This window comes from Pistacia vera, unplaced genomic scaffold, assembly GCF_008641045.1.
Source record: "Pistacia vera cultivar Batoury unplaced genomic scaffold, PisVer_v2 Contig6, whole genome shotgun sequence".
Classification (NCBI taxonomy): Eukaryota; Viridiplantae; Streptophyta; class Magnoliopsida; order Sapindales; family Anacardiaceae; genus Pistacia; species Pistacia vera.
Window position 1 is genome coordinate 798950 of NW_022196445.1, and position 25822 is coordinate 824771.

General features: G+C 34.3%; 3 protein-coding genes, 1 long non-coding RNA gene and 1 pseudogene across 4 annotated transcripts; 2 read left to right on the forward strand and 3 right to left on the reverse strand.

Annotated features, from left to right (window-relative positions):
• Positions 1 to 314: 314 nt before the first annotated feature.
• LOC116110230 lies at positions 315 to 6659 on the forward strand (annotated as a pseudogene).
• Positions 6660 to 9593: 2934 nt separating this feature from the next.
• LOC116110262 lies at positions 9594 to 9989 on the reverse strand. The gene is made up of 3 exons (XR_004124862.1): positions 9915 to 9989; positions 9725 to 9814; positions 9594 to 9640 (listed from the first exon to the last, which is right to left on the reverse strand). It is a non-coding gene; the product is annotated as an uncharacterized LOC116110262 (long non-coding RNA).
• Positions 9990 to 10881: 892 nt separating this feature from the next.
• Positions 10882 to 13580, reverse strand: LOC116110232 (dol-P-Man:Man(6)GlcNAc(2)-PP-Dol alpha-1,2-mannosyltransferase-like). Its single transcript, XM_031396443.1, has 7 exons — positions 13214 to 13580; positions 12871 to 12958; positions 12619 to 12778; positions 12288 to 12505; positions 11875 to 12170; positions 11072 to 11150; positions 10882 to 10956 (listed from the first exon to the last, which is right to left on the reverse strand). Exons 1-7 carry the CDS (start codon positions 13486 to 13488, stop codon positions 10882 to 10884), a joined length of 1191 nt encoding a protein of 396 aa, XP_031252303.1. The 5' UTR covers positions 13489 to 13580.
• A 468-nt stretch (positions 13581 to 14048) lies between these two features.
• On the forward strand, positions 14049 to 14495 carry LOC116110233 (protein AGENET DOMAIN (AGD)-CONTAINING P1-like). Its single transcript, XM_031396444.1, has one exon. The coding sequence runs from the start codon at positions 14049 to 14051 to the stop codon at positions 14493 to 14495; it is 447 nt and encodes a 148-aa protein (XP_031252304.1).
• A 1671-nt stretch (positions 14496 to 16166) lies between these two features.
• On the reverse strand, positions 16167 to 22011 carry LOC116110243 (phosphoenolpyruvate carboxylase-like). Its single transcript, XM_031396450.1, has 11 exons — positions 21883 to 22011; positions 21365 to 21567; positions 20478 to 20872; positions 20231 to 20315; positions 19596 to 19818; positions 19331 to 19434; positions 19105 to 19192; positions 18863 to 19017; positions 17470 to 18468; positions 16991 to 17377; positions 16167 to 16761 (listed from the first exon to the last, which is right to left on the reverse strand). Exons 2-11 carry the CDS (start codon positions 21533 to 21535, stop codon positions 16459 to 16461), a joined length of 2910 nt encoding a protein of 969 aa, XP_031252310.1. The 5' UTR covers positions 21536 to 21567; positions 21883 to 22011; the 3' UTR covers positions 16167 to 16458.
• Between the last annotated feature and the right edge of the window lie 3811 nt (positions 22012 to 25822).

The following is a 25822-nucleotide window of genomic DNA, read 5'->3' on the forward strand; positions in this document are numbered from 1 at the left end:
CATTAATGGTCAATAGGCAATATATCAAATTAGAATATACAAGCACACTCACTTGCCTCAAAGTCTACAACAATCCTAATGCCACTCCTTCATGGATTGCCAAAAAGATGGGTGACTTTATTAGGTCTCACAGAGGGAGTTATGTGCGGCCCATACATGATGAACTTGGAAAGGTTCATTATTTGGAGGCATCACAGCATAAGCGATATAGGGCTAGGAAAATTGCCATCAGTATGACCGTGAAAGAACATGCCGAGTCATTTGCATGGTTGTTCAAGTGCTACCACATTTTATGAGTCACCAATCCTGGGTCAATGACAAAGCTAAGGGTGATTAGAGAAACTATGCCACCAACTCCTAAGTTCAAAAGGTTTTTTCTTAGTTTTTTAGCGCAAAAAAAGGGATTTTTGGAGGGATGTCGACATTTCATTGGGATTGGTGGGTGCCATCTCAAAGGGTACTATGGTGGGGTTCTTCTATCTGTTGTCTCAATGGATGCTAACAGTGGGGTTTTCCCTTTGGCCATCTGCATTTGTGAGGTAAAGTATAATGACTTTGGGGGTTTTTCTAGAGCGTACTACATAATTTTCTTGGAGATGTTAATGATGTCACATTCATGAGTGACAAGTAGAAAGGTATATTAAATTCCTTAGAAATTCATTGGCCGCAAGCAAGCACTAGATATTGTGCTAAGCATGTGTATGCCAATTACAGAAAAATATTTTAGTGGTCTACTTAGGAAATTTTTTTGGGTTATGAGTAGAGGTGGAACATTTGGGCTAGGTTAGGTGAGTCAACCCTAACCCTCGCCTAACCCAGCCCGTAAAGATGCGGGTTACACCCAGCAGCAACCCCCGGGCGGGCCGGGTTACACAATGGCAACCCGCAACCTGACAGGTTGCTGTTTTGTCTCTTTTGCAAGAGACCCGCCAACCCGCCGGGTTGGCCGAAAAAAATAAAAATAAAAAATTTTATCTTATTTTATTTTTCAAATTACCCCTTTACCCTTGAAATATAGCCGTTGGAGGGGTCTTTTTCGTCACATCTTATGATTTTTGTGTGGATGAATGTGTAAAGCTAGTTAACTATTTTTTTGGAATGGAATTGCTTGTCCAAATTTGTACAGTGAAAATGGCATAAATCCTATTAAGCATATTTGTTCTCAAATACAAATGTTTCAATGCTCTCTTGGGTTTGTCCTATTTTAAACTCTCCTACTCTGCTGGGTTTGTCCTATCAATGTCATGCTCTTCTTATATCTACATTATAAAAAATAAAATAAAAAAGGCCTGGAAAGATTCTACAACTATAAATATTCTATAGTGTCTGTATTATAAGTTTGTAGAAATTCTAAGAGAAAGTTATTGTTTTAATCTATTTCAGGTCATAACCCTTGGAGATCATCAATGGCTAGCAGTACAAGAAGCATCAAAATTAAAGCCTAATGTTTATTTACCATCTTCGTCACCTAGGACAGATCAAATACAGGTCATATTTTTGCTCTATGTATATATTACTGATCATAGATTTATGATGGTGGCATGTAGGGAGATGGAGACTGAATTGCATTAGATATTTTTAAATGAGAATTATGACAATGATAATGAATTGACTTTGATATTTTTGAATGAGAGTTGTGACAATGACAGTGAAGTGATTTTAATTCCAATATTGTGTTCTCTCCATTTAAAACCTGTTTGTTTTTTTATCCAGATTGAAGATCTTTGAATTGTCTTCCCCCTTTTTTTGGGTTTTAATTCAACGGATTGAATTGTGATTCTTAAATTTGCACTCTTGCCAGGTTTAAATTGACAAAATTCATTATACAAATGTCAGTTTATTTTGCATCAAACAAAGGGACAAAATGGTAATTTCAGTTGCTTCAAAATTTTAAAATCCCAACGGTTACTGATTAATTTTTAGCATTAGAGACAAATTGGTAATTTAATCTTTACACATAGTTGGAGGTATATTAGGAATTACAAGGAATTACACAATTAAAAAGAGGTATATTGGTAATTCACTTTGTTGACATGACATATATTAATAAAAAAAAAGACTTATTTTCAGTCAAACAGTTAAGGGTGTTTCAGTCTTTACACTGAAAACCATTGTATTTAACGGAATTTACAAACGGAACATGACAATTGGGTAATAAATTGGTATTTAGAAACTTTTTGGGTGGGAAGTTATGAAGGCAAACCTTGGGTGGGAAAAAGTCGCTTTACTCTAATGTAATAACAAAACTTTTTCTGAAAGAAACAAAAATGTTCCCACGGTTAGTAGGTAAAGTACTAGTGAGGTGTTAGAATTTATATTGTTATGGGTTAATAATATTTATGAAATTATCTTTTTATTGTTTATTTTAACACCTAAAACTTAATTGTAGGCAGATTTTTGTTATTTTAGAAACTTCAAAAAGATTTTTGTTATTTTATCAACTTAGGGGAATTAATGTTGTTAACTAAAAAATAATAATAATCATAAGGGGATTAATTTTTTATTACTAAACTCCACATGGAAAAAAAAAAACTTATTGGACTTTAAAAAATATATATATATATTTTCATGGACTAAATGTTAGTACTCTCTAGGTTAGAAAAACTCATGTAAACATAACATGGAGTCTAGGAAAATCTTAGTCATCATAGAATAATGTTTATTCTATTTGTAGTATTGTATTGTAATATTCGTTTTCACATTGTGGTCAGGTTCTTATTCTTTTTTGAAAAAAGCCTGGTATTATCACATATTTAAATGTTTTTTTATTTGATTCCAGACATTTATTATGTATCTTTTGAGATGAATGATGCATGTGGCCTTGTGACCCAACCCACAAACAAAGTGATTTGCTTGCGTTACTATAACGCAAACTCATTGCTCAACTCAATATCACCCAAATTAACAATTTTAAATCATAATAATGTATTTAATACTTATTTTCTATGATTTTGTTGATGGATTTAGACAGCTTTATGACTGTACCATATTATGTAATTGAAAATTTTCTTTCTTATTTATTAGTCCTAATTAATAAGAGTTGAAAAGTGGTTCAACATTTAATTTGTTTTAAATGAGGAATTAAGGTTCAACCCTCTTCACCAATCAACTCTTTCCAATTAATATTTGTTTTATAAATGTAATTTAATAGAAATTTCAACATATATATAATATTAAAATTATCATAATAATCTTCATTAATTAGGAAGACAATAGTAACAAATTCTAAATTATTTGTAGTATTCATTCATACATCCATAACCATAACCATAGTGTGTGGTTAGGGTTAGCACACCACTACTAAACTAGTTGTTGATTTAACACCTCCAACCTTCTTTTTTTTTTTTTTTTTTACCGGGATTCCGGGTTATCTATGTATACCTCAACTAATCTCCTGAAACCTTATAATTATCGGTTGGAGTGTTCGAGCCAGTTTATACATACACCTCAACTAACCCTTGGACCTTAAACTACCGACCGGAGTGTTCGAGTCGCTTATACGCACCTCACTAATCCTCTGGATCTTAGATCTACCAGCCGGGTAAGAGCTCTAATGGTTATCCTCATTAGCACCGAGAGGGACTCGACCTCAAGACCTCTTGAGTAATACACCCAAGAGTTCTTATTGAACCACTTTGTCACCCCAAGTTAGTTTGCTCCACCTCTCTCACTCTCTCCATCATCAATTATTGAGAAACTCTCAAATTACACAAATAATTATGCAATTAATTTATCTTCGATAGGATATTTTTGTCTTTTGTTAAAATCATTAGCCTGCTAAAACCTCCGGTGTAGATGTTTTAAATCCATACCTTTGGGGTTCCATGTAATTACCCTAAAGAAATAATATTTACATATATAAAAGGAAAGCACGTCACCCAAACCCACTTGGAAAAAAGATTTATTTGTTGCATACTTGCATTTGCATTCTCTCTTCACCTTACTAAATTCTCTGACTCTCTCTGTTTATTAGAAAACAAAGAGAGTCGTCAGAGAAAACAAAAAAAATAAAAACCCTATTACCTTTTTTTCTCTGCAACAACCGAAACGATTCGATCTCCACTGGCTAACAGTAATCTCCCCCGACGAATCATCAAGGTTACGCTCGCTTTGTCACTATTTCGATCGCTTTCTCTATTTCTCAGATCCCTTTCCTTCAAAATAACCCATTCAATTTCGTCAATTGAAGCTTCTATATGAATGATTACTTGTTCTTTCAGTTTTATGCTCTAATTCCGGCCGATTCTCGCTCTTTTTTATTGGTTTGATTGTGTAATATAGGGAGTTTAATTGATTGAGATCTTTGCTGTCGATTGGACGGTGAAATTAGGTTTTTGTTGACATTTTTGTGTTGTGTTTTGAACTTGTTTTTTGTTGATCCAAACAGGAAACTCACGTCTCCTTAGTGAGCCAGGTGAATACTTGATTACCTCTTATTTTGAGTTCTGTGCGTTTAGGTTGGTTTGTTTGGGTTTCGGTGAGTTGATTTGTGGTTTTTGGATACAGCTCCCGGGATAAGTGCTTCACCGTCGGAGGATAATATGCGGTACTTCAATGTCATGATTCGTGCCCAACACAATCGCCATATGAAGGTAAATTGCCGAGTTTGTACATTGTTTTTAATGTCTTAGAATTCTTATGGTTGCTTCGGTTATGTAAGCTGGAATCCCCATTTGCGTTCCAGAGCTTTGTTCATGAAGACTGTCTATCATAGACTTGGATGATGACAATTGTTTGAGGAGTTGTGCTTTTAAGTTTCCTCTACTTTCAACATATCTTTCATGGCTTCATATAGATTTTACATACTCTGTGCAGTGCTTTTTGGCTGAGATGTGTGATGAAAGTGGTAGTAAATTTCACTTATTGCTTCTAGTCATTTATTTGGCTTGTGCTTGCACTTTTCATGTTTTTTTATAAAGTAAAGAGATCCAATACTTTTATTTTTATCTAGTAAGATAAATCAATTGAAAAAGTTCTGTTATTGAGGTATAGCATCTCCAGGTTGCATGTTTTTTTTTTGACCTTTAACTATTACTTTTGCTCTCTGTCCAATATGATGCATTGTTTTCATTTGTTTAGGAGGTGTTTTCAAGTTGGAACTGTTTTTGCCTGAAGAATATCCATGGCTGCTGCCCAGGTACTTAATTTCATGGGCTTCAATCTATACTTTCACTATCTTACTTTTTTGAAAGTTTCTATTTCTTATTGTATATGATTTTCTGATTCTCTTATTTTTATGTTATTCAATTTTTTGGTGTTGTGACAAAATGAGAAACTTGAGAATCGTCTGTGGGATGCCTTTTTGATGATTTTTAAACAACCGGAATCCTGTTTGACCAACACATCTTTGGCTGTAAACTTTTGATACAGCCAAAGAAGTTAATCTTGTGCTTGTCTTCGCATTTACATGGATGCCCAAGGTTGTGATCTAGGTTTTAGATGGACTCTGTCCAGTCTTAAGTTGTTGGTTTCAATATGTTTTGAAATTAATCCAATTTCATAATCGAGGACGCTGGTAGGTATATTGAAATTGGATCTTTTTCTAGTCTCTTCTTTGTTGTGGTGGTCTAAATTGGCTTGTTTTCTTAGGGCACTTGTTCTTTCTTTTTAAGGATTATTACCCTTATAGATTCCTCTATTATTACCATGTCATAGCCCTTGATTTTGTGTAGTTTGTAAGGTTTAATTTAGGGTTCATAATTTCAATTTTGTGTTTGCCCTAGACTGTCCACTTTTTTTTTTTTTCATAATATTTTCTTTGTAACAGTTTCGATTCCTCACCAGATATATCCTCCTAACATTGACAAGGTTGGTTGTAGCCTTTTGTGCTCTGACTCCTTGATTTAGCTAAAGACTGATGTTAATATGTCCTTACCAAATGAAATTTGTAATGTAGCTTGGAAGGATATGCCTTGATATTCTGAAAGACAGTGGAGTCCAGCTCTCCAGATTCGAACTGTACTTTTGGTATTTGTTCTGACTTTGTATTGAAATTTGCTATGTAGGAACCTTTTGTTCTGAATCTACACTGGTTGTTCAGTTTATATGGTGTTTTGAATGGGGAAAAACTCACCTTGGCATATTGCTAAAGCCTTCACAATATTTTATATTTTTATGTGTTTAACAACTTTTTGTTATATTTATATTTGCTCTTCTATTTATGTATATAGTTGACTGCCTTCACGATGTGTTGTAATTGTAATTTGAAGTTTATATGTCTTAAGATTAGAATAAACTTAGATTGTTATTTTTTGGCATTGTTATTCTGTTAGCATTCAAGCACTTCTGAGTGCCCCAAATCCCGACGATCCACTCTCTGAGAACATTGCAAAGCACTGGAAAACAAATGAGGCTGAAGCTGTTGAAACAGGTAATGTTGATACGTTTTTGTTGGTAGTTGAAGAAAGGTTTTGATTTGGAATTGGAACTTATATGATATTTTTGTTTGGATATTGCAGCAAAGGAATGGACACGTTTATATGCGAGTGGTGCATGACGAATGACATGGTGGAAAGATTTACTTATCTGAAATAACAATTGTGCAATGTATGCTATTCACTGTCTATTTAAAATGGCAAACTTGGAAGAATTGATGATGATGTTTGAACATTGAGAGTTTGATATTTTAAAAAGCTTCCAGTTACTCTGCCTGTTTCGTCTTTGAATTTGTATGAATAGATTATATATTTCTCCTCTTTAATTCTGAATTTAAGAATTATTTTCTACTATGTAGTTTTATTAAACACAAAAGGAATTGAATTTTGAAATTAAATTTCAGGTCACTCAAATTGGGATCGATGTGATTGTACTATAAGATTTCTTTTTTTATTTTGGTTGTGAATGTTAATCATTAATTTTATATCAATGTGACTCATAATGAAGCATTTTATTGTTTGTATTTTAAAGTAGGAAGACAATTATTGAAGTTCACTTTTAAGAAACAGTCAAAATGTCGAATCGCCAAAAGCAAATGAAACCAATAATTCTCACGTGAATTATTGACTAAATATCGGGCATGTTTGGTTTATTATTTTTATCTATATTCTTAATCCTATTTTCCAAATAATGTTTGGCACATTATTCTAGAAATATTATCTTATTTTTTTAATTACTTTTAGACCTCATAAAGTTATTAATTTCATCAAATACACCTTGAAAAAAAGTTTAAAAATTATTAAAAACACCCCTGTGACCCATACTTGCCAGATTTCGGCAACCACCGTTGGTGGTAGTCGGAATCTGTACAATAGCCCATCTGCCGACCAGAAATGATCGGAAGTTCATCGATCTGGCCTTTTTCGGCCAGATCCACCACGGATCTGGCCATGAGAAATGGCCATTATTGAGGTCAACGACGGCCAAATCTTGGCCATCGTTGACCGAAAACGACGGTCATGTCTTTGGCCAAAGATGGCAGTCATTTTGGCCTTTTCCGGTCGTCGCGGCCACAACAGACCGTATATCTAACCTTTTCCGGCCAAATCTGTGGTGGATCTGGCCGGAAAAGGCCATAACGATGCGTTACGACACAGATCCGACCGGTCTGTGTAGTAACACGATTTTCCGGCCAGAGTCCGGCGGTGGTGGCCGGAATTGGGCGCTATAGGTGGTGGGGGTGTTTTTGTCATTTTATATATTAGGGTATTTAATTAAATTAGCAAACCTAAGGGCTTTTTCATAAATTTTTAAATTTTACCTCGTAATACTCCCCTATCCAACTACCCAATATTATTCCCAAAATCCTATCCAAAATAATAAACCAAACGCACCCATCATTGTTTTAAACCCGACCCGGTAAGGCCACCGGGTCCTGGGTTAAACCGGCGGTGATCCAAAAATTTAAAATCTTACTCACTTGAAAATTTTAGTCAGTCCCTATAGGTTTGAAATCTAGAAAATACACCCCTGCAATCTGTTTGGGTTTTGACTTTTCCAGTCAAATTTTTGTTGATTCTAGTAGCCAAAATTCAATCCGACACCACCACCTAAACCACCACCTTCCACTCTTCAAAACCCCTCTTAACTTCGGAACTTGGTAGCACTCTGTCGTCGACTGTGACTTGTGTATACCATAGCGATTGAGTTGATTTTTTCGGCCAAATTCTGTCTTATTACGGCGGTGTCCAAAATTCAAACAAACACCACAGCATCCACTTTACAAAACCCCTCTAACCCCGAAACTTGATAGCCCCTCGTTCGTCATCCGTGGCTCACATATTTGGTTGAATTTTCTGACCAAATTTCAGCTTTTTCCGACGTCCAAAGTTAATCGGACACCACCCCTTAAACCACTAGCCTCCACTCTACAAAAGCCTCTAACTTCGACACCTGATGCCTCTCATTGTCGGCAATCAATTAGGATTTTGTGAATAGTGAAATGGTAACCAAACTAAAGAGGCTGTCGAGTCCTAGTTGGGTTAATTAAGAAAATATCAAGGTTCTAAAACCTGACCCAAGGGGTCGGGTCCTGGTTTGCTTGGTCCAACCGTTACAATTGGGATTCAGCAAGTTTGAAATCTTGCAAACACACTCCTAAAAAATACATAACAGTCCAGCGGTTTGAAATCTTGTAAATAACCTCTACGATCTGACCCTAATTGATTTTTCTGGCCAAATTCCAATTGATTATAAAGACCAAAATTCAATTTGACACCACCACCTGAACCACCGTCCTCTGCTACCACAAAACCTGTCTAACTCGGAAACTTGGTACCCCTCATTCGTCGGTCGTGACTCGCAAACACTGTCGCGATTAGGTTGATTTTTTTTCGGTCAATTCTAACCAATTCTAGCGTCCCAATTCAATCCGACACCACCACTTGAACCACTGGCCTCTACTCTACAAAACTCATCTAACCTCGACTTGGTAGCCCTCCGTTCGTCGACCATGACTTGCGTATTGGGTTGATTTTTCAGCTAAAGCCTAATTGATTCCACACGTCCAATAACACCGACCCACCCCTTAAACCACCAACCTCTGTTTACAAAACCCCTCTAACCCCGATACTTGTGACCCTCATTCGCCCACACGATCAGTTTAGGATTTAGTGAACATTAAAAATTGTAACTCAGATCAAGAGGACACCAGTCACGTGTCCAACCGGCCAGTCTAGTCTAGTTTCCAAAACACTGAAAATACTAACCTTAATTTTATAAAGACTATTTATTGATGAAATATAAATGATCTCATTAGGATTTATTTAGAAAGAATTTACCAAAATAGCGCGTAAAGTTTATTAAATAAACCTTAAGAGTCCTGGAGTGGTTTTACAATAAGAGGTTAAAAGCAGCGTTTGAAGTAGCTGATTAGAAAAAGAGTAGGAGAGCATCTGGTAAACGTCAATGAACTGTTCAATCAGTACACAATCACAAAAAAAAATACTTCTAATCTCATCACTAAGATTGATCAATATCCTCCAAGTTTTGCTTCCATTTTCCCGCTATAGTGGAATAACAAAAATGAGTACAAAAGATGATCATACCATCGAACGAGGGACATTGCGATTACATTTTATCACTGGGTATTCGTTTTAGCAGCTTATATTACCAAAAGTATTCCTCCGCTGCCACCTATGGGAATGAAAAATGATCGTATAAGGCAGGTGAGAGCTCCCTGTAGGTAAGGCAGTACTGCAATTGGCTGAAAGTGCATTATGTTAGTATAATCACAAGGAAAGAGACATGGGAATCTAAGGGACATACAGATGAAGATGGCTGATTTTACCTCCCATTTTGACAAGTCTGTACCACGATATGGGTAAGGACGACTAAGCTCCAGCTCAACAAGGAAAGTACACGCTTCAAGATCATGGAGCTGCAATTTAGATGGTGGGTTACTTCAGAAGAAAAAGGCCAGGTACTAACAGAAAAAAAAAAAAATCTTTTGAGTTATTCTAGAGATGAGTGGTAATTACATATTGCTCAGGCGATGCCTTGTTCTTATTGTTAAAATAGCTGTGCTAGCAGACGTCCCACCCAAGGTAGAATTGAATGGGAATGGAAGAAGCCCTCGGAATCCAATCAATCATCGAACTTCACCCACATAATCAGGAATGAAAAAGAAGAGGGTAGCGGTGCCACTCACCTCCAACACAAAACTACAGAACCTGTTGGTGCATCAGTTCAAAAATTAAGTTAATGTGTTCCTCTCTAAAATACTCAAACCATAATAAGTGGTTATCTCGCCTATCACACTACAAAAATTTATTGCCAGTTGATAAAATGAAGCTTTCACTTGTTCAATAACTTATGTATAGGGCTTAAAGCTGGCAAAATTTAGTGAAGCACCAGTGATTGGATAAATAACACTAGACTTCAAAGGAGAAATCTTGAAATAAAAAATCTAAGACACTCAGACAATGAAGCTCTTCAATGTTATTCACAATCAATAAAGTATCTATGCTGTCAAAAAGCTATTTATCATTCGGACTGAATATACTATTTGGTTATAGGCTATAAGGTTTTTGAAAAGTGTAAGCATTATACTTTAACATATAGGCTGGTTTCTAATAAGTTGGCATCTCAAGGCCACTCTCCCGCATTTTGAAGAAAATTTAAAATTTTTATTAACGAAATAATAGCATTTTTGTCAGTAATAAGTTTTTTTTCCCAAGTCATTATAAATGCAACTTTAGCAAACATGTCTACATCATAAAAACAAAGGCACAACAATCTGAACCAAAATAGTAGAAAGCATTTGTATCAGTAGTCTCAACTATCTTGAAGATTTTATGTACTTTTATATGGATAATTTTTCAAGGGTATACTATTGGGAAAGGGTGAATATCAGCACAATAATATAACCCCAGAACAGCCGTTACCTGTGCCTGCATCATCATGGTGCTCAAAATCTTGTACACCTCTATCGGAGCAGCATAACCATTAATCAGCGAAATGTACGAGAGTGGGAGGCACATAATATGAGACAAGAACCAAAGGCCTAAGAATTTTTGCCGACTGCACACCCAACCAACAAAAAACCATCAATCAAGTCCAGCGACATAGACGGACAGGTTATAGGAATATTAAAGGAGCCTACCGTGAACAGGAGAGAATATCAGCTGGATTATACTTGCTCGGAAGAGATCAGGAAAGCTATCAAGACAGCTGAAGCAGCAACACAAACAAGTGGGTATATTGGATAAAGGAACCTGCAATATGCTGCAGGTTAGAGAAAAAAAGGTTTGATAGAAATTAAGTTTTGAGGCAAACTTCTATAATCATGATTCGACCAATATTGAGAAAGGAAGGGTTTATGTCTTTATGATACCAAATGAGAACTCTCTGTCTGGAAACCATGCAATTATTATCACAACCTATGTGATCCAAGACTATCCAAATACTGCTATTCAATTTTAAAATATATTAAGATCATAAAACTATTTCTCACAATTTTTAAAAGTCATTTGATCCCAACCTTTAAAGTGATAAATTATTCAGTAATTAAAGGTCAGCATGGAAGCATATACCAAAAGGCATAACCTACGTGCTGCATGTTCTTGAATGTTTAAAGAGTACAATTAGTCAATATTTCTATAAGCATGATTAATGTCTCATAAACTAACTACTATCTCTTTTAAATTCAAATATTCTACATTGAACTACATATTTAAGTTAAATGGATAAATATGATAATAATTTCATATGTTAATATTTAAAGTTTTAAGATAGAAATTCAAAAATATTATGAAAAGGACACAAAGTTCATCTGATAATTCAAAGTAAAAGGAAACACAATATAGAATTGGAAAATCCATCAGCAACTATCCAGATTCATTTCATTCTCCAAAACGGTTTATAAGATAGTTATAAAATGAAAACAGCAATAAGAAAATAAGCAAGGACATTCTTGGACTACAATCAGATTGATCATACCTTTCTTCCTTGTGTGGTTGCAATGACATAAATGCCAACCAAATATAAAAAGGTGAGACCACAATCAACAGATCTGGGGCATACTTTTTCCTTGCAATCGGCAAAATTGCCAAGAAAAGCAAAGCAAGAATAAAACAAAAGTTAAAATTATTGAACCCATTCCTCAAATAATACAAAGGCCCTTCAGTTCCGTATAAATGGCTCTCACCACCTCCTACGACATTATATACCAACAAATTCAAAATAGATGATGTCCATTTTCCATAGTAGTGATAGTCAACATATACCGAAAGTGCCTGCAAAATTCAATTCTTTAGTGATACTCAATTAACGTGAATTGCAAGAAATAAGACTATGAATTCCAAATCAAGAAAAGCTATACATGTTAAAGCCTAGTGATCAAATTAACTTACAACAACGGCAACAGAGGTGACAGCACCAGCAAGAAATGCTTGCTTGAATCTTCTAATTAAAGAGTATAATACAACTGGCAGAAACGCCAAAATCGAGAACGGCCAGCCAAGCATTACTCCAACAGCTGACACTGCAACAGCCATAGCAGGTTTGTCTAGAAGAAATAATCCAGATGAAAGACTGATGGCATACATTGACAATGAGCTAGGTAGGAAACCTGGAATATTACGCAACATAGTGGAAAGTAGAGAAGTCAGATAAATGGAATATACAGTGTACAGGAACGCTTATTAATAGAATAATTAAGACCTAAACGACAGGCTCACTCACTAGTGCTAGCAAAGAAACAACCACTGGTTAAGCATAGCATCGCCAGAGCATAAGAAGCCAGACGCTTTCCATACTTCCTCGAAAGGGCTACCACCAGAACGGTATCTGCAGCAACAGAAAGGAGACCAAGAAAGAGCCTCACTGCATAGAATACTCTCACCTATAAGGATGAAAAATATGCAGCTATTAAAGAACAGTCTACAATCAAGAAATTGCAGAAGAAAGCTTCAGAATGCAAGAAAAAAATCTTACTTTCTCATCAGCAAACAACCAAGAAGCCGGTCGGCCCACTAATTCATGAAAAAGAAGGTATAAATATGACCGAAGTGCAAACTGAGAACTGCAGTGAACATATAAAAATGAAAAAATTCTCAATAAACTCTTCCAAAAGTTCAATCTTTAGCAACTATTAGAATGCAGTTGAGATTCCATTTCACAATCAACAATTGTTTTTCTTTATATCCATTCTAGGCGTTAAGCTCCTCGAATTTTTTAAAGTTAAAACTAAAATTTAGAGAAGAACCTAAAAAACATATATATAGAAAAAGAAAATCCTCCTATTCTGAAGAAATTAATATAATTGATTTTACATTACCTGTACTCCCACGTTTGGAAACCGGATTTGTAGAGCAAGTAGTGAAGCGGCTCCCAGTAATTGAAAACCTCGTCACAGTCGTGTATGATGTTTGATGTAGCGCTCATGTAGCGTAGCATACCTAGAGCCACCACCGGCAAGAACCACCTGAGTCCCTTGTCCTCGTCTCCGCCGCCGTCCGGTCCCTTCGTCGGCTTATCGTACTTCGTGTACGTGGACGATGATGGCGGAAGATCGGAAGGCTCTGACCGCCTCTGCCGCGTCGTTAGAGACATCAAGCTTTTAAAATGAATTCTAACTGTTTGTGAAAATGATCGTGAGAGTGAGAAACAAAGAGCAAATGGAACTCACTAAAGAAAGGACGCTCCGGCGTGGAATGATCCGTTGCTTCGACCCGAAGTAATATATGGTTTTTTTCACTTTTCTTTTCTAAACAATCACACCCCTATGTTTTAGGAAATAATAATTGATACCAAAATTTGTATTTATGACATAAACAACCCTTTTTACCACTGTGTCTCCTATAGTAATAAGAAGTTTCTAAGTAATTAACAAATTCATATGTTTCAAGGATTCCTAATCATGTTTTAATTAATTAACTCAACAAATTATTGCGTTTCAAGGATTATTATAAATTTATTTATTTCCTAATTCATATCAACTTCAAATCACCTCTCCAAAAGCTCTATAAATACTTTCACTCTCCGAAAATTAATGTGTATGAACTTTTCATGATGAGGATAATGAGGATAAATAGGATGAACTTTTCATGATGAGGATAATGAGGATAAATAGGATGAAGATGAAAGAAGAAGCTCAAATATAATCATCATCAATGGAGGAGAATATTTCAGTACGGAAGTACGTGGAAGTTTGCAGCAAAGAAGACGGGTTTCTGGGCTCGTACTTCGTGGCCAAAGTGGTGGGGAGAGTAGGGAAAGAGGGGCTAAAAGTCGAGTACACGACGCTGGTGTCAGAGGAAGACGAGAACAAGAGACTGCGGGAGGTGGTGCCGGCGAGGGACGTGAGGCCGTGCCCGCCAACAATTGAGGTTGCGGAGTTCCACAAGCTGCAGAAGGTGGACGCGTACGACAGAGAAGGGTGGTGGGTGGGGAGGGTTATTGGCAGAGTCGGCGGCGGAGATGAAAAGTATTGTGTTCACTTTGATAGTACTGGGGATAAGCTTGTTTATTCTGGTTCAATGTTGAGAGTTCATCAAGAATGGGAAGATGGAATTTGGGTTCCTTCTAGAGAAGAGGTTAATTTGCATGGATTTGCATGAATTAATTAACAGTTATAATATTGAATATTGATTATGGATTATTAATTAGGATTAAAGAAATATAGAAATATTTACAAAAAGAATTCGATTTGTATTCAAATTGCATTAAAAGGTTAAAGAACTTTCGTTTCCATTTTTTTTTTTTTTTTTTTTAATATGAGTTTTTATATCTATCATATTTTATTAAAGATTAAAACCTATTATTACAACACTTGCAAATTAAGTTACTTTTCAGTTTAAAATAATTATTCATATATTACTAAAATATATACTAAGAAGTCAAACATTATAGAATTACGAATGTAATTTACAATCAATTGTAAATAATAGTTTGTAAATATGATCTTTAAAACATTGATGATAAAACACATATTATTATGAGGGGTTGGATCACTCTATCATTTTTTTTCTTTTTTCTTTTTTCGATGATTAGGCGTGTCCGAACCAACTTACGTACACTTTAATTAATCCACCGAGACCGTGAAACTACTGGCCATATAAGAGCTTTAATGGCTACTCCTATTAGCAACCGAAGATAGACTCAAACTCATCACCTCTTGAGGGCATCTCTAACCTAGCGCTATTTTGGTATAAAAACACCAAAATGGCGTGAAAACAACCTCCAATCCAACGCCAATTTTTGCACCAATTTGGTGTCCATATACAATGCCACGCCAAATTTGGTGTAGCATTGTTCGTGCAGACCAATTTGGCGTGGCACTATTCAAACAGTATAAAAAAATATTTTTTTATTTAAATTTTGTTATTTGTATTTAAGTTAATTTGATTATTTTTTATATTAATATTTATAATAATAAATTCATAATAATTATATAATTCAAAAAATGAAGAAAAATTAAAAACAAAACTTTATTCAATGAAAATATTAAATTACAATAACTCAAAATAAAAATTAACACTAATTTAAAAATACTAAAATTAAAAGAAAATACAATATAAACTAAAATAATATTATTTAATAAAAATATCATTTCTAATATTTAATTAATATATATAAAAATAATGAGTGAAATAGATTAATTATTGATTATTACAATAAAAGAAAAAAAATATTTTAAAGAACATTCTTTTTAGTGTAATATTTAGTGCAATGAGTTGGAGATGCAATAGTGTTTCACACAAAAAATCACACCAATTTTGTGTGAAACTTGCACCAATTTGGTGTAACGGGTTGGAGATGGTCTGGGTAATACACCCGAAAATAACTATCAAATCACTCCGCCACCCAAAAGTTGTTATCACTCATCATATTTCATATTGTTAAAATATGTTAAGATCAAAAAAAGTTAATTAGTGGAAAAATGTTTGAAAAAAAATTTCAACCAAACAAATATTCAAATTTTTGCTATTGTAAGATATTATAGAAACATATTTAAAAAAAATATATAGATTTGAAAATGATTCTTTGAAATTATTAAAAGTATTTTTACATTTTAAAAATATTAAGAAGTCTGTAGCACTCCGTGATCCTACTATCATGAAATTTGTCTAGTAAAAACAGTAATTAGCATTGTAAAGCAACAACGAAATATAATATATATCAAGGCACTTTGTCAATTAATTCACTCATCACAAATTTGACAAAGAACACTTCCTGATGGCATTGCTCTTGATTCATCATCATCATCATCATCAACAACAAAAATAGTGGAAAGAAAACCAGAAGAATCTCACATAACATCACAAAGAGCTATTATATATTAAAAAGGCTCCATGGCACTACTTGTATTATAAAAACATAACAACAGTTTTACTAAGTTTTATAAGAGTTTGTTGCAACTATAACAATGCTGGTGACTCTGATAGTATTCGAGCACAGCAGCCTGATCGTATAGCTACACGGACTCGCCTCAATTTTCCGGTGCATATAATTATTGGGTATAGCCTCTGTCGAGAAGTAAACAGAAAGAAGAACACAAGCGAACCTCATTAATGACATCGTTTAACCGGTGTTCTGGAGTCCGGCAGCAATACCCTTCATGGTCAAGATGAGTGTGTCCTCCAAACCAGGGGCGTATTCACTTGATAGATTAAGTTTCACAAGCTCATCACCAGGTTTCCCTGATTCTGATTCCATAATTTCCTTCGAGATATGTGGCCGCACCTTCACATTGTAGTTTGGATCACGAATTCGTTTCAGCGTGTAGGCTTGGCACACGTTGAGAGTTGTGATGTATGAATCACGCAGCCTCAGTCTTTGCTTCAAGTATGGATCTCCTTCCAGAAGATCCTTGTGTCCAGCAATCTATACATACAAAAGAAACAATGAGTTCCAACTATTTGACAATTATCTTCAAAAATTATGGGGAAACAAGGGAGGCTTCAAACTTTGACAACATGGGGATGGTTCTTTTCTTATAAAACAAAAATAACTCATAAAGGAAACGAATGCGCTACCGAAAATAAAAACCAGGTACAGTATCATAAAAGAATAACAAACAAAAAAAAGGGGTCTTCTGTTGGTGTAAATTTACCTGCAGAAGAAGGCTCTTGGTTTCTTCATAGTTGGTCCTCAGCCTCTGTCCGAATGACCATAGGTCTTGAGAAACAAGTAGATGGTCAAAAAGGGCGGCTATCCCAGGGTTTCCCTTGGCGAACACCATTTCAACCAAATCAATCGTGACTCTAAAGAATGGCCATCCCTTGTACATCGCCTGCAGCATATGAAGATTCCTAACATCCTTCTGAATGACATGTCTGAATGCAGCTCCAAAACCAAGCCACACAGGAAGATGAAATCTTGTTTGTGTCCAGGCAAAGATCCAAGGGATTGCACGGAGAGATTCAATACCACCACTTGGCCTTCGCTTCGATGGACGACTTCCAATGTTCATTCGGCCATACTCCAGCTCTGGTGTAGCCTACAATTATATGCAGAACAGGATTGTTTAATTAATCACAAACATATCATTAATTTGAACAGATTAAAAAGAGACCACATGTGTGTACTTACAAGGCGGAAATATTCAACAAATCTAGGTTCATTGAACACAATGGAGCGGTATTCCTCTGTTGCAACAACAGCCATTTCATCCATCAGGGCACGCCATTCTGGTTTCGGTGAAACTGGGGGATGCATACCATGCTCAAGTGTGGCAGCTGTAAAACGCTGAAGTGTTCTGAAGCACAAGTGTTCTTCCCCAAATGATTGCTCAATAACCTCACCTTGGACAGTAACACGGAGTGAGCCATGAATTGTATCTGGTGGTTGAGACAATATAGCAAGATGGGTGGGACCACCTCCTCTTCCAACAGTCCCACCACGGCCATGGAACATAGTTAGTTTGACACCAAAATCCTTAGCAACTTTTATGAGCTCTTCTTGAGCCTTATATAGCTGCCAGGCGGCAGAGAACCGTCCAGCATCTTTACCTGAATCCGAGTAACCAATCATGACTTCTTGCTTACCATTAATCCGGTTTCTGTACCAATCAATTGAGAAGAGCCGAGACAGAGCAGCAGGAGCCGCCTCCAGATCTGCAAGCTTCTCAAAGAGTGGAACGACTCTAAGTGGCTGTTTCACATGACACTCACGCTGTAGGAGTTCAACAGCAAGCACATCAGATGGTGCAGTTGCCATTGATATTATATATGCTCCAAAACTGTCTGCTGGGAGTTCTGCTATGACATGAAATGTGTCCAAAACATCTGCAATTTCTTCAGTTTTAGGAAGATCAGGACCAAACAATGGTCGTTTGCCACTGAGTTCAGCTAAAAGCCATTCCTGTCGGTGTTCTTCAGACCATTCACGGTAGGAACCAATTTCCAAGTGCTTGGTAATGGCATCTAAGACATCAGTGTGGCGATCTGACTCTTGCCTGATATCGAGCCTAACAAGTGACAGTCCAAAGGTGGAAACTTGCCTCAAGAAATCCAGAAGGCTTCCATCAGCAATTGGTCGATCACCACAAGAGCAGAGTGACCTATAACAGAGTTCAAGAGGTTCCAAGAACTACAAAACAAAAAAACTAATTAGTAAAAAGAGACTACCGGAAAGTAGAAAAGAAAAATTCAATTTATGGGTTCATGCTATGATGTCCAAATCAACACTTGAGTATGATCTAAAAACAAAATCATTAATTACATAATCCAACTCAAATAACATTTTTCCCTTTTCTCTTGAAAATTACATTCTTAATGGTTCTTGTTACTCCAGAAAGGAGTTAATCAATCCCTTATGCAACGTAACCATGATTACAGATCTACACTGCAAATGGAGGTGGAAATGAATACCTAGTGCCCTATAGGTTGACCCACAGGTAGGGCAGAATAACATCAGAAAAAGAGCAAAAACTGTTTACTATATGATAATAAAACACTTATATGAAGAAAAATGAAGAAGATACCTCGTCAACATTGGTGAATACTCCCTCCTCTGGAATATCAGAGATTCCATGGGCCAACAGCTGACGAGCACGTTCACGTGTCTGATACAGCTTATCCCTCACATCACCAAGAATTACACGATAGGGTTCACTTGGAGGAATTTGTTTCCAGAACTCTGGTAGTGAAATGAACATTAGAAACATTTTGAATACATTTATATCCTAAGAAATAAATTTCTAGAATGAGTCTCTGCTGCACTTACCAATATAGTGCTTTGCATCTCTCCTTGAGGATCTGTGAAGTTCATCAGAACGAACACGAAGCTCATCACTGCAACGCCACATGGACAACTGCAAAGAAAAAACTAATTAAGAAATTTAAAATAATGATGACAACATTATGCAACAAGGATATATGAGTGAAAATCTCACAATTGCAGAAACAAAGCTCCTTAAAAAAGGAAAAAAATCAGAGAAGCGATTAAATACCTCAAACATAAGATCCTCAATTTGGGAGTAGTACAAGTTAGCAGCCATCATTCTTGCCAATAAGCAAACATCCCTTGTGACCTCAGGAGTCACCCTTGGATTACCTGAAATTCATAACATTCAAAAATTAAGCTTTGGAGACAGAGGAAGACAAGAGCTCCTGAACTAGACACCACCCTTCTGATATTATGCATGCCGTCTTTAATTCGATTACTTTGCTATGAAGTTTGCATCATAAATATTTCCCAATGGAGAAAGATCATACCATCACGATCACCACCCATCCAGGAAGAAAACTGAATAAGTGGGGCGTTGTAAGGAACACGCTCATTGATCCCTATGTTTTTCAAAGCTGTATCAACACGGCGCAAGAATTTAGGGACACCCTGCCAGATCGTTTCATGGAAGTAGCTCATCCCTGCCCTCATTTCATCTTGTGGAGTTGGAGGGGTCCTTCGGATTTCATCTGTACGGAATGCAGCTTGAATCTGGAAGAGAAAGAAACATCGAAAAAGATTAATTTTGCAAGGATACTTTGCAATTAGTTAACAAATGCTAGATGCCCGTCTCATACAATTTATTTATTCAAAAGATGTTACCACACAACCAGGTTAACATAACTAAGAAAAAATTAACATCTCAATGCTAGTGAAACATAAAAAAACAAAGAGCTCTTAGCCCACCATGAGGATTATTTTAATTATATTTCTGTTAATAGCCAGCCATTTTATAATTGAAAAGTATACTAAATACGTGATACACAAAATTTACCAGAAGTGATAGTTAATCTAGTATTAAACAAATCGTTCAGCAACTTTTTAACAATTAGACTACTTTAGTAAAATGTTCTGTAATGGCATCAGAAGCCAAAGTAGTTAATTTAACAAACTGGGAGTTTACCTCTCGCTGTAGAGCCTCATCAAGCTCTTGCTTATCATCCGGAGTGATATCTTTGGCATATAACTGGGCTAAACAATTCCGAATCCTGAACACATCAGAAAACATACAAAAGTAACAAAGTTAAGCTAAAGAACATTCATGAAATCAGATCTTCATGGAGAGTGGAACTTAAACTTACCTGATAATGTTAGCTAAGTACATTAATATCTAAATGAAACCGTACAACGGTAAGAATCACAGAACAAACCTTCCATGCTTCTGAAGCAAAGATCTACGGACGGATTGAGTTGGATGAGCTGTTAAGACCAGATCCACAGTTTGATTCTTCAAAGCATCAAAAATCTCCTCCGGAGACTTCTTTAGTTCTCCCACAAGTCTCTTGAAAGTTTCTTCAATGTCAGATTCAGTTGTTGCGGAGTTCTCATCCACGAAATTACCTGTTTTCACCTTCTTGATCCTTCGACGGTAAGCAATCTGAACCTCCTCAGCCAAGTTGGCCAAGTTAAGCATGTGGGAGAAAGCTTTAGCAATAACAATGGAGTCCCCAGGATCCAAACTTGTCAATACATTTCCAAGCTCCTCAAGTTTTTGGGGCTCATGCTTCCCTTCATACTCAGCAGAAAGCTCATAACACTCTTGAACCTAAACAAATTTAACATCATCAGTTAAGTTGTGCAATTACAAAAACCATCCAAATTCTTCTTAAACATTTTTATTTTACCGTAGTCTCATATAGCCTTTGATCACTGCAATTGTGGTTTTAAATAAATCAAAAACCCCGAAGCTATGCAAATAACTCGATTTAAAATAGCTTAATTTCAAACTGAGTCACTTAACACTCAAGTCAAAGCCTTTAAGATACTTTGACTTAAAAATAATAACTATAACGAGTCTTCCTGTATACAAAGAAGAGTTATCTGGGTATCAATTGAAACCAGCTAATCCATGAGATTCTGGGTTCAGTGAAAAACACAAAGTTCCAAACTTTTCACACCATAAATTGAGAATTCCACTCAATTAAAGGTATCAGTTAAAGAGTGTTTGGCTACATGAGGATCAGCCAAATTCAAGTTCGAAAAAAAAAAACGATGCTTGAAATGATCGGAAACGGAATCAAAAGAGAAAATGACAAACCGTTTCTCTGAGATCCTCTCCATGCAAATCTTGAAGAATATCAAGGAATCGATCCAAAAGCAGAGCATCATATTCAATCAACTTATCATCTTCACTAACTTTTCGAGGCACCAGAAGCCTCAGCTGTGCATCAATCGATGCCATCTTCTCTATATTCCTAGGCGCCGCCATTGTTCTCCACTCTTTTCAGCTAATCCTTCTCACTGACAAGAATAAGAATCTCAAACCTTATAATCAAAACTAAAAAACTAACAAATAATTAAAAAAACAAAAAACAAAATCTGATCACAACCCAGAAAAGTAGATCCTCTGATAAGAAACTTTGATTGTTAAAATAACACGTGTATGTAGCAAAAAATGTAGCTTTATGAAAAAAAAATCTAACTTTTGGGCTCATATAGAAACAGAGCCAAAAAAAAGAAAAAACAGAGTATGCTTACAAATGGAGTTGAAAATTAATAGATTTTGAGAGGGACCCAGATGAGAATAAATGAAAAGAGTTATGGATAATGAAGCACCTGAATCCGCGCAAGTGAGATTGAAGAAGAAAAGACAGAAATTGGATCAGAAAAGAGAGAGAAGAAGAGAGATACAGAGAAGAGATGAGGAGACAGTGATATATATAGAAGAGAGTGAAGAACAGAAAACAAAAACAAATTTGGAATTTCAATTACTTTATGGTAATTCCATTTCTCTCAGTAAAGGGCGAAATTTGTGCTAAAAAAATATTAAAAGATTTATTTAATTATTTATGAAAGTAAATTGAAACTCCCCTGCTTTGTTTTGTTTTTGTTTCAACTAAGTGAAGGCTTTTGAACACCTCTGAGGTTTAGTGAGATAACAGAAGACCCACAGATTTCAGAATAAAACAATTACATCCTAGTATAAGTGTTCAGTTCTCTGGAACTACAAGGGTATAAGTGTTCTATTCTGAAACTTATGAGCCTTTTATAACCTCACTAAACCTTAGGGGTGTACGGAAAACCGTAAGTGTGTTAGTTGGTTTGGTTTTCCTTTCTCTCTCTTCTTCTTCAATCTGTTTTTGTTTTATTTATTGAGTTTTATTACGGTAGTCTGCCCCCATAAAGTTACCGGAGTTGGTAAGTTAACAAATATCAATTTATTTAATTTAATTTAATATTTTTGTTTCTCTACTTGGTAAAGGAATATTCTTGAATGATGCTTTTATAAAATTCTGAATTCTATAGTGAACTTCTTTCCAATTGGGCAAACGATTCTTCTAACTTTCCATATTTTCTTATCGGGACTTGAAGTAACTGTGTTTATAACTAGTTACATATTTTTTTTATCTTCTAATAAATAAAATATATGAAAATAAATAAATAATATTTTTGGCAATCTTAATTTTTTATATGCATTCTCTAATATTTTTTTGTTTGCATTTCTAATATATTTTTATTGCAATCTATGTTATTAAAATGACAAATTACAGTAGAACCTCTCTATAGTTATAATGTTAGGACCAATTAAATTTATTATTATGAGGAGGTTATAACTTAATAGAGGTTTAGTTACAAGAATTATTTTTTTATTCAATAATTATTGTTTTGATTTCTTATTTTATAATTCATGTTTTAGTAGTATTATGATTTCAATTCATGATTTAATAGTATTAGGATTTTAATTCATTATTTTAATCGCATTAGGATAGTGTGGAAATTGATATCAAATAATCATTGTAGAATTAAGTTATCGAATTCGACAACTTCATTACACTAATTAAATGATATTAGTGTTTTCCTTAATAATCCAAATGAGCAACAAGTAATGTATATTTTAACTAAAGAAGAAATCATTACGAGAATTAAACAAGAAGAAGAATGAGATAATCCTAATGATGATAGTACGAAAATACCAAAGGTTTCGTGCCAAGAAACTCTAAACATACTTGAAAAGATAGAAATATTTTGGCTTCAACCAGAATGTATCCATGCTAACGACTTATTATGTACCCATAAAATAAAAGATGTGATAACAACTCTACAACATAAATCACTGTCCTAAACAACTTTAGATAAATATTTTATTTCATCTTAAACTTTTAATGTAACATAACATATATTTTTGCAATATACATATAATTATTACTATGTAGAGACAAATTCCTTAAGACGGAATCTAGAAAAATTATAACTTATTACAATGTGAAATTTATTATTATTTATAACTGGCTCAAGTTGAGAACAGAATTTTTTATGACTACATGAAGGTTATTCCTATATAGAGTATCACTATAAAGAGATTCTACTGTAATTAGTTATAATCCTTTTTTTTTTTTTTTTTTTTATAATCGGATGTCCATTTTATGGGGCTCGAATACAAGATCTTTTGGTAATCTACTCGAATGGTAAAAGCCTTATTATTTGGCCGCAAGGCTAATGGTTGTCATAATCCTTTTTTTCTTGCCATACAAAGGAAAAAAGATAGTTGTAATTAAGATAACAAATACATTATGGTTTAGTTAATAGTAAGATTTTATTAAATTATGTATGTTCAATTTACATTTTCTATGTTCGTCAAACATAGAGTAAAAGTTTAAACTCATTAACTAAAAATGAATTCCGTTATTATTTTTAAAATTTATTTCTAAACTATACCAAACTCTTTTTACCCTTATAATATACATTAAAAAAATCTATTATCTATTAAAAATTCCCTGGGAAAAGAAGCTCGTCTTATCTTGGAAATGGTTCATCTGGTGTAGATTCAGGCTTCAGCCTTCACATATGCCTAAAAATAAATAGAGTGTTTGTAGGTCATTAAGGAGGCAAATTTGTCACTCAATATTCATTGGTGGGTTAACACCTAAATTCATAAAATTAAAAAAATAATAAAAAAATCAAATCCCTTCTTTAGAATATGCTTTTGGTGAATTATTTATTCTTATGGGCCATATAATCAGGAAGATTTAATCATAAATTAAGAAGAATTTCTTAAAATTATTCTATATTAATCCAAAATACGACACGTCTATTAAAGCATAACACAATTTTTTATTTTTTAAGTTATAGCATAAAGTACAAATGTATTGTATATAATACATAAAGATGAAAATGCTAAAGTTTATTAAAGATAAAAGTTGTGGTTGATTAGGCATGGTTGGTATCACATGCAAAGCAAAAGATAAAAGATGCGTTTGGATGAAAGGAAAAAGTAAGAGAAAAAAATAATATCGATCATTATCACTAATTAAGCTCATAGTTTAGGATTAATCAAAAGGCTGCAAGGATTAAATTAATTAATTAAAATTAGAGAGGTTCACATGAGTGGGATCAGTAAAATAATGAAAGTTGGTACTGTGTCCGCATCAACTATGACATATAATGCGCATAATCGTGCATGCTTCCATGTGGTTTATGTAACTCTCTATTGGATTTTGTCTCTCGAAAACAAAACCACTTTTCTTTTTTATATTTAAACATATTTCATCTTATCAAAACCATCTCCGGAACATTAATGAGTAGCCTGATAACAAAGAAAAATATAAGTTTAAATGGTCTCTCGAGTTTAATTAAGGCATCACGACTTCTAATAGGGTTGACAATTGGAGTTTGTAACCGATTGATAGTTTTAAAATCCTAAAAGATTAGTTGAGATGATATGCCCAAATTAGCTCAGATATCTCCGATTATTAAAAAAAAAAAAAAAAAAAAAAAACACAATTGGTAGAACTACCAAGTATAATATTTAACCAAAAAGAGAGATTATAGCTCAACATATATTTAAAAGAGATAATGTGTAAAGTTTAAGATGATGAAAACAACATAAACCTGCTTGTCATCGTTTTTTTAAGGATAACTATAAAATATTTTGATAAATATAGATTAAAAACATAAAATAATTTTGTTTTATTTTACAGATTACAAAAAGGATAAGTAAATAAATATTACACATTTTGTCAGATAAAATAACGAATGAATTTTTAATCATTTCCTACCAAAATGGTGTTTAAGAAAAGTTTAAAGTCTTTATACCATCAAATTTTAGTTATTTATGTAACAATTATGGTATTGTTCTAAGTGAGACACATTATTTTTTTTATAAAACCGTTATTTCTTCTTTTTTTGAAACAAAAAAGAAAAAAAAAAATTCAAACTAGTAAGATTATCGATCTAGTATGATAATATGACATAATTCTACTTTATATTAAGTGATTATATATACAAATTTAAGAGGGTAGTATTTTTTTTTTTTTCTATTTTGTCTTGAAAAAATGTATAATATTTGTTCATTTATTATTATCCTTTAAATTAAAAAAAAAAAAAAAAGTTTCATATGTTACAATATTTTATGTTTGTCATAAGAAAATTACAATAGATACATTTCACTGTTTTATTTTTAGATATTGTTTTCCAAAAGTGATGATGTACATATTGCCATATTTTGAAAATACAGAAATCAACGTTTTTGTTTTTATTTTTGAATTCAATTTAAAAA